General features: G+C 44.8%; 1 protein-coding gene across 3 annotated transcripts in view; it reads left to right on the forward strand.

Moving 5' to 3' along the window:
- ULK4 (unc-51 like kinase 4) overlaps window positions 1-8,783 on the forward strand; it is a 249,791-nt gene extending 241,008 nt beyond the window's left edge. For all 3 annotated transcript variants that reach the window (XM_055803861.1, XM_055803863.1, XM_055803862.1), the window contains exons 36-37: window positions 5,245-5,333; window positions 8,364-8,783. In XM_055803861.1, coding sequence (XP_055659836.1) covers window positions 5,245-5,333; window positions 8,364-8,448 — 174 coding nt within the window. In that variant the 3' untranslated portion in view covers window positions 8,449-8,783. The remainder of the gene's footprint in view (window positions 1-5,244; window positions 5,334-8,363) is intronic.
- The last annotated feature ends 744 nt before the right edge of the window (window positions 8,784-9,527 follow it).

Below are 9,527 nucleotides of genomic sequence, written 5' to 3' on the forward strand. Positions count from 1 at the left end.
ATGCGGATTTCCGTGTCCTTTGGCAACTATGTGCTCCCTATGCACCGTGCAGATATCTCAGTCTCAACTTGGGGTTCCTCTTTGGGGGCTGACACCTAAAATGTAATTGTTGCAGCCTCTGCTTAATAGGGGCTCCTAATGCTTTATTGGCTCTGGCCCTTCATTACGGAAAGTGGTGCTACGTTCCTTTCTAAGAGTAATTAAGCGTGCAGACCTGCAGAAGTGACAGATCTGTTTGATCTGTCATAGGAAGTGATGGATCCATTTGTTATACCTCCTCCGGGCACTGCCAGCTTAATGTATATGCTTGGAGAGGGATTTGTAATGAAAGAAATATTTATATTTAGTAAGCCTGAGCACAATCACTGGGTCTGTTAGTTTTATTTCACATAGACGCTCACCAGAATGTGTCCCTGTTTGCAGTGTCATGCTCCCCATGAAGGAGGAATGGCTGCATATTTCTGGCCATGTTGTCATGAGTGGTGAATGACAAACCAAGTGACATGTTCTGTTTGATTACTGTAGTGCTTGCGAATAGCTCAGTGCTGGCAGCCTGGGAAGAAAAATACCGTTAAATGTCCTGAGATAAGTCGTAAGATGGGCCACAACACTGGAAGGTTTTCTCCTCCTCCAGCCCAGGCGCTGTGCCTCATTTCTGAAGTTGCTGTCCCATTGACTTCCTTGCTGGGCTTTCATGTCAGCTATAGCAATGCTTTTGATACCAGTGTGTTTTGTGACATTTGTTCCTTAAAAAGTGGGAATAAGGTCACACTAAGCAGCTGTGAATAGCCATCAGCTTTCAGTTACCACCAGCCCGGATGGCATTTGAAACAGCAGCTTTGGGTGGGGATGAAAGGCTCTGTGTCCTACTGGCAGTGCCTTCAGCCAGCCAAAGGTGGAAGCAGGAGTGAGAAGTCTGAGGTGCACATTTAAAATTGCAGGGACAGCATTTACTACGGAGACTTTATTTGAAATAGTGTCTAGAGGGCAATAGGAGTGTGTTTATTTAATTTTTTTTATTCTGAAAACTTGATTTTTTTAAAGTATATTTCATGTCGTACATGGGGTCCCAGTTAATGCACAGAAAAAAATACGTTGCTGATTGGTTTTACTGCAGGACTAGCTGAAGATACGACTCCCATTCACAGAAAAGCCTCCAGCTGGGAAAAAAGTGATACTTTATTCACAGCATGTGTTTATATTCAACTGATGCTAACATTGGACCTATAAGTATCTGGTGGTTCTGATAAACCAGCCCACAGCTGCTCCCGTGTTACTCATCTGGCTGCTCTCAGCCAGTGTTGGTAAGGTTGAGCAAGAACTTGAGCTCACTAATCCTGCAAAGGTAATTAGCTTAATTGTGTTAAATTTTGAGGAAAAAGTAAGGAAGCATCACTTTATGAGGTTAATATATGTGTGTCTGGGAAAGAGAAAAAGCCAATTTCTGAGAAAGAGCATTTATGAAATGCCTTGCTTGTGTCTGTGTATTTTGTATCGCAGGCACAGTGATGGCTTGTGGAAAAGCATCCGTTGAGCATGGAAATGGTAAACATCTCTAGCAGCTGTCTATTTGATAACACTTGAAGGTGCAGCTAAATATGCTCCTGAGGCCTTTTCTTCAACCAAAACCAGTTTCAAATAGAAAGCTCCTTATTTATACCTAGTCAATATTTTGCATTGTTTCCCAGTTTACTTCGCAGTCATCAAGCTTACAGTTTACTTGAAATCCCAACAAAGCAGGAGAATTTACTTCTTTTCAAAATGGTGAAAGAGGAGTTTACTACTAAGGTCATTTAACTCAGCCATAAATTACAGAATGAATTATGACTGATCAGAGAAAGCAGTTCAGTATTATGAAACCAGCCTTAAGAAGAGTAATCATCCCTTAAGTTTCCATGCTTTCTTGAAACTTGAATTGCAAAAATCACTTCTTAGACCAAGAATCCAAAATTCCTCAATTTATTAGTGAAGACAGTCTTCCAGCGAATGTTTTATATTACATCTTTTCCTGCACTTGCCTTTAGCAGCGCTATAATACCTGAACAGCTCTCCTAAATTTTAGGAAATACTGATATTTACGTGTCAGTTACGGTATTCCTTATGGCTTATCCTTGTTTAATAGAATTGAAGAGAGGAAAACTGCTGAATGGCTCTTGGCTTAATAAAGAAAAGTAATTTTGAAATTCTTCTTAAATTGCAGTTAGTGTACAACTAAACTGAGATTTAATTACGTTTTTAATTAAAGAAATAGCTATTGATTATGTCATTGAGTATGTGTTGTAGCCAGCCCTAACGAATAGCAATATTACCAGAGATCATGAAACTAGTTGTTAAAATTCCAAGTGAATGAGAACTAGAGCTGGTACGGATAAAAGGCACAGCAATGTTGGGCAGACGAAAAAGGTAACAAACTAAAGTGAAAAATACATTAATTTTGAAAGTTTTGGTTACTGATGTGTTTATGTCCTGCCATAATTTTTATCTAGAGAAGGAAATATGAAGACAAAACCCGAACAATTTTTAAATGAGAAAAATGGGTAAAGTTTTATCTTGGGCCTTGAAAGTGAAGTGTCTTTTAGACAATATTTCTCGTGAGCTTTATGTGAAGCAGGATGTAATCTGTTGTGTGGGAGAGACCTTTCTGATCACTTGGGGCGCGACCAGATCTGCTACGCAGACTGATACAAAGGGCGCGGGGGTGCTGACAGCACAGCGTGGGTGGCTGGGGTCCAGCCGGCGGCAGGGCTCGCCCCGTGTTCGACCTGCAGCTTTCCTCCTGCCTCAGTTCATCCTCTCCCAGGCCTGCGGTGTGGATGCCTGCGGGTAGATAGAAAGCAGTTTTCTGGACGCTGGTGATCGAGAGTGGGTGGGCAAACCCCAGCTGCCCACGGAAACCCGTACAGCCACGTTTTTGTCTGTGCAAGCTCCCCATGCAGGTGGCGCTGGGTTCTGTTCCTCACCAGCACCCCTTGGCTTGTATGAAGCTGTTAGCTGAGGCTCTCAAGAAGATGTGTCCTAAATTTGTTTTAGACTTAAACAGTCTGCAGGCTGCGCATGATGTTAAAAGCCTGATCCTTTCCCTCTTGTTGGTACCATTTTTAGTGCTGAAAGGATCTTATTGAAGCATTTTATTAGATAGGGGAGTAGCCCCTATGGATAGGTATCGCGGGAGCCTATTGCTTTTGTGGCTGAGAGCTGCTCTGAACAGTGAAGTATAATAGGGAGATGGGGTAGATGATCTCATGCGTCTTTCTGTCTGTCACGATTGCTGTGCGTATAAAGCCGTTTTAAGCCTTTCCATTCAAATGCATTGTATCCACAGAAATGTATTCTTAATAATGACACACGGCATGCTGCAACACAGGCAAGCGTATAGTCAGACCCAGTGACTCAGTTGGACTAAGCTATTGTTTGAAATTGAGCATTTTAGAATTAAAACTTTTTATTGGTACCAGATTTTATAACAGCATATTTTCAATGTTCTGTTTATGTATAATGCACGAAGGCTCAGAGAGTTGTACAGATGTCAGCACTCAAGAGTTAGAATGTATTAGAATCAGAGATATCTGTAACCTTTATTTGACCTGGTAGTTTTATGAAGCATGATGCAGTCCCAGTGACCTTCCTCCCCCCATGACCTCTGGCTCTTTTAAGTGTGCAGGATAAACAAGGGGTGTGAATGCAGCAAGCACAGAGCGCTGCAGGGCTGCAGGTTACGGGGAGGCATTGGGCAGAGGCATGAGCACTCTTTAGGAACGGAAAGCAACGTTTATGGTGAAAGCACTTTTCGCCCTGTATTGCAGCTGTATTGTTACTGTTAGATGTGGTGGTGTTCTCACATTCAGAAGCCAGATTATGAAACGTCTTCTGTGTCTAACGGGTGATAAATACAGAAGAGTGGATTACTGAAACATCAGCTGAAAGGGTCAGATATAAACCTCAAGAGAGTAAAAAGGTTTAATGACCTGTAATCAGGATTTACCAATGGTTTGTACTCAGGTAATGGCATCACTTTTTTTCCAACACACAGGATGCATTTTAGTTTACTTCGTTCCCTGCTACTGCTTAACTACAGGATGTTATGGTTATAGATGTAGTGACACTGTTGTTGCAGAATCACTGCTGATAAATTATGGTGGGATGGCAGCTGTAAATACAGCTTCTCTTGTGATTTAAGAGGGAGATGTGAAGGTGTATCGCCCAGATGCTTGATCGATGGTAAATAGGGCCAGCCACAGCACGCTACAGCTTAAAAGTCCTTGCCAATTTTTGGGATTAGAAGTCATTATTTCAAGCATTAACCCCTCCAGTATCAAAATAATCAGCTGCTCTGGTACTCCTCTTTTCCCTTCTCTTCCGCCAAGTTTTATTTACCTTTGCAAGCAGGAACTGACATGCAAGCCTTTTTTTTCAGTGATGTTTTGAGATACAGGAGCTTCTTCAGCAAGCTGCCAAGTATTCAGTGTGCTTGTGCCACAGTGCCATGCAACTTCATGTCACATCCCCTGTGACCTTCCCATTCACCTGCTTAACTGGTCAGGAAACTTGCAGCCACTTGGAGCTGTGTAGTTATACTACTTAAGGCTGGAGAAACGATAAACAAGTCATTACATATCAGTGTGATAAAACACATCAGCAGCAATGTCAGCTGTAATCAGGGCTCACTTGACGCAAAAGGGCATATAGCTTTGGTCACTCAGTCCCCTGCTCTGTAGGTGACAGTCCTGTGCAGTTAATATGCCTAATGACTGACAAGGGGCAAGAAAAATTTCAATGTGCAGCCGCCAACACCACAGTGATTTTAACCTGGCTCCTCTCAGAGAAACCCCACGCGTCCTCATCTGAAGGCTGATGCAAGCTCGCTTATTTTTTCCCTGAAGTGAGAAATGAAAATTGCTGCCTTCCCAAGATCTCCCTGGAATTCAGACTAAATGGGGCTTGTATTTGCATTGGTACAAGGACGAAATCAGGATTGGCAGACTGTGATGTGTGAATTTGCACACGTACAGGGACTCAGAACAAGAATGAATCTTGTTAATTAAGCCAAGACATTTTAGATGGTCTGTGCCTAAAATTCAGTCCTGTTCAGTAAAAGGGGCTTTCTCTTAGGTCTCTTTAATGTCACATTCCATTTGCAGTTGTAATAAATGCTGTAACTTGTTTCCCTCTCCCCTACCCCACGAAAAATGACAGAGAGGAATTTCTTGCTAAGCCTTTGATAACGGTTCTTTCTTTTTGTTCCAGGTAACTTCAAACAAGAAGTGCTCAGAGAGCCTGAAGAATGATGGCGATGCTCTTATCCAAACTCTAGAGAGCCTGGCCCAAACTGCCAGGTGAGTTCCCTCAGGCTTCCAGGAATTTCCAGGGCTGAGAGCACTCACCTCCTCTTTTGTCTGTAATAGTCTACGCCTTCTGTGTAGTATAAGCTGCTCAGGTTTCTGTCCCTGGCCCCTCTCCCTGCACTGCTCTCCTCCAAACTCCTCTGTTCCGAGCTTGCTGGCGTTTCTGCCATGTCGTCGTCACGCTTTGATCCCCAGCTGCGGAGAGCCGCAGTGTGCTGCAGTCCAGCTCAATGTGTGTGCACGTGTCGGTTTTTTGGTGGTTTTTTTTAATGTATCATTTTGTTCCAAACCCTTGGTCTCTATAATCAGGTACTGGTCAGTAGCTCTTGGCGGAGCGGGCTAGGTGCACAAGGTGACATTTGTGCCCTGTTTTAAAGTAATTGTGTTTGGTGCACTTGCACGCTGATGACTTGCAGCTGAAGAACAGAACTGCTTTTCTTTAAGAATACCTGTGGCTTCTCTGAGAAGGCACAAGACTTAGAGGAATGCTGTGGCCTCCTTTCAAGAACAGAGGTGCTAGTACCAACAAGTTGGCCAAACCTCAGCTCATCTCCTGTAGACTTTCCCTCATCTAATTCCCCTTGGATATACGAATTAATGACTTACTGTTCTCTGCCCCTCAAAACAAATTTTGCACTCTTTCCGTGGTCCGTTCAGCTTCATTTTATTCCCGGTTGAACTAAAATTCATAGAGAAATTGTAGTTTATAGATCAGTTTTTAAAACTGGTAAGACAATCTTTTCAGTGCTCTTTATGCTCCCAAACACAGGCTTTGTATGGGTCAGCTGTCTGGGGAAATCGGCTCCTTGACATTATGGCAGGGTGTACCCTGTGTAGGAAGGAAGGAAGGGGGGATGTGGGCAGATGTGCATAGGAGATGCTGGGATGCGGTGAGCGTAAGGAGATGCACACTGAGGACTAACCAAACCTGTTGAGAACAGTCTGCATCCTTCTTGCATACTCAGCTGCTGACTCACAGGTTTTTGTATGACACATTAAATTATTTAACTAAAATAAAACGTCAGCTCTCCCGAGGAGAGACACTGGCACTGCCACTGAAAAAGACAGTGGGAAAAGATGGGGTTTCCTCTTTTAGAACCAGCTTTCACTCTGTTTTGTAGCATTTCAGCATTAGATGCACTAGACAGCTCAGTCGCTCTCTTTGAGCCTGCTTTTCTGACTGTCAGTAATTGTCTGTTATCTCCACATTTCTGTACTGAGAAACCCAGATACTACAGAGCCCCAGATACACAGCACTCGCTCTTACTTGACACAAGATGCTCAGTAGACCAAATTCTAGCTGATGCCAGTGACAAGTGTTTTGATACATGAGGGTGAGCCAAGTTCCTCCGCTGTGCCAAGCTCCCGCACTGCAGCAGCGACAGGGGAGCCCCCGGCAGCTCACAGATTTCATTTCCCCTCCTCCCCGTATTTAGGGAACACATGTCCCTATCTGTTTGCCTCCAGAGGAAACTGAAAGGGATTCCGTCTGGATCTTGGTGCTGTAATGGACTCAGACACGGATAAACTGGCAATGGGCAGGCAGGAGAAGCCTGGGGGTTAGCAAGCTTTACCAGGTTTGGCTGAATGGCTGTTTTGTTTGTGGAGGTTACGGATATTCTGCCATCTCCCCAGATTCCCTTATGTGGCATCTTTCCCAGAATATTCCTGATGACCTAATAAACTTGGTCTCCTCGTCTGTGCTTTGAACTGGTTTAAGAAGCCTCTCTGTCTCCAGCAGAACAGAATACGTTTTAGAGAAGGCTGCAACCGAGATCCTGGATCTAAGCCATCCTCTGAGTAGTCTAAGATCCCAGGCCCTTCCACCCACACGTTATCTCTGGGTTGAAGTGATTGAGGAATGTTTTTGCTTTGCTCATCTCTTACAGACAGGCTTCTAATATTCTCCCCTGCCTGTGTGGCAGAAGGAGGGTTCCAGCCAAGCAGTCAGGTGCCAAGAGGGGCACGGCTTGGAGGGCAGGCTGGAGGGCTGGAGGGCAGGCTGGAGGGCAGGCTGCTGCCAGTGCTCCCCTGCTGCCGTGCCGCAGCCGCGGATTGCCAGGCTCCCTCGGCGGTACATCCTCAGCTGGCCAGGGCAGGCAGCGTGCAGAGTGACACACAACCAGCCCAATCTGCTTCCTAGCTACGTGGAAGCAAATCTACGCTTGAAAATGTGGGATCGTAGCCATTTGTTTTTCAGTGAAGACAGTTGCCAGAAGACGAATTTGTTTCAGATAACTACATTTTCTGGTTTAAACTGCTGCTCATTAAGACGTTGGCTTAGATAGTGTGGACTGATCATTTGAGTTTCCTGGCTAGCTCTGCGCTCCCCAAAGCGCAGCGTGCCGGTAGGTGTTTGTCATTAGAAGCAGCTGAGGAAGTTGCAGATTGATCTACCAGTGACCTTCCTGAGCTGAAGACTTGTTGCTGTGGACTAGCAGTGATCTGTTAGAGCCTCTGTTCTAATGCTAGAAAAAACATGTGTTTCCAGAAAGAAAAATCAGGCAAAATATGTATAATAAAAACAGGTGAGGAAGCCAAGGGCTCCACCATTCAATCTCGAGGAGGAAGCCAAGAGCTCCACCATTCAGCCTCAGACCTGCAGAACTGCGTGTGGTGGGGCAGTCGGTCCTCTTGCAGTGTCCGAGTGTGAGAGTGGAGCTGCCTCCCCGCGTGGGGCAGCGCTGTGGGAAGAGGGCTGTGTGGGGGAACATGCCTTTCTGCCAGGCTGGAAGTGTGCGTGTGTGTAGCTTCGTGGGGGGCATGATAAATTGTGTCTTTGTACAGAGGAGATTGAGTGAGGTAGCAGGTACTGTGAATTTGAGCTGAAATTCATTTTTACACAAGATTTTGCTAGAAGGCAGAATCGCTCATTGCATGTTACTGCTTAATAGAAAAGCGGGTATACAGTGCAGTTAATGGCTATTAAGAATTTTCCAGCATAGATAAAGGCAAATGTGGAATTTGAACTCATGAGGACATCTAATAGATGTTACTGTTGTTACTGTTTTTAATTCCTAGCTCTCACGCTGATGTTGCTGTTGCTTCCTTGGCATTTGAAATTCTGAGAACGGTGGGACATGAAAATATCAAGACTACCAAGTGAACTGTTTTTGACCAGCTTACCAAAATGCGCAAGTTGCGTGTGCTGCTCAGCGCTGCAGTCCTGCAGGAACAGCTTCAAACGAGCAGAGCAGATGTAACTAATTTAGCAAGCTGAGCTGTAGCTGCATATGGGCGTATGTGTGAATTTGGGAGGCTTCGGGAAGGGAGGGAAACTGGTTTTGGGGGTGTTTGTTTGTTTGTTTGTTCTTTAAATCCCTGTAAGGATGAATTCTTCATCACTACTTTACCTTGCTGGAATTATGTGATATAGCTCAAGTATTTGACAGCCAGAGATTGAAAAGTGTAAATTAAATAAGTAGTATAGTTATTTCACAATACAGACATAAAGTGTTTCATTATTTTAGGCTGCTGTTAGAAATGTTCATTTATCTTTTGGACCAGGTGAGTGCCTTGGCTGTTCATCTTAAGGGGTCACCTCATGGCTAGGGCTGGCACTAGACAATACCTTTTTATCAAGAAAGACAACATTCTTCATCGCACACAACCAGAAGCAGCCCCTGCAGTCCCGTAGAGGTGGTGTGTGTATACGTGGCATGCAAGCAGGATGGATTTTTATCAGGTTTTTACCCAGTAGTGTGGGGTTTTTTGTGAGACTGTGTGCCCCTCTGTTGCCTAGCGCTGCACAGCTTACGCTGGAGCGGTGTTCTCAGCTGCCAGCACTCCCAGCTGGAGCTCCTCTTTTAAAATAGGTGAGGCTATGAGCCTGGCAGTTTGTCATTTATCCCCAGTAAAAGTCGATACCCTAGGAAGGGTCCTCCTGAGCTAGCAGATGCCACAGCGTGTAAAGAATTAGATTTTTCTTCTCCGTGCGTGCCCTGAGTGAGCACAGCATGGCCAAGTCTGGTACTATGGCCACTTCTTCCCCGACGTTCATCTTCCAAAGCAGCAACTGCACATTCCTGCCACGCCGACCGAACATGAGCAGGTGCCTCATGAGAGCTGCTGCTACAAGCCTGCTCTTGGGACAGCCCGGTTCTCCGGTGTGTGGAGGCGAGCAAACACCCCAGGTAAACAAACCCATTTCACCCTGTACATTTTACAGGAGTTGTTTTAAGTTAC

This window comes from Falco peregrinus, chromosome 5 (assembly GCF_023634155.1).
Source record: "Falco peregrinus isolate bFalPer1 chromosome 5, bFalPer1.pri, whole genome shotgun sequence".
NCBI classification, from domain to species: Eukaryota; Metazoa; Chordata; class Aves; order Falconiformes; family Falconidae; genus Falco; species Falco peregrinus.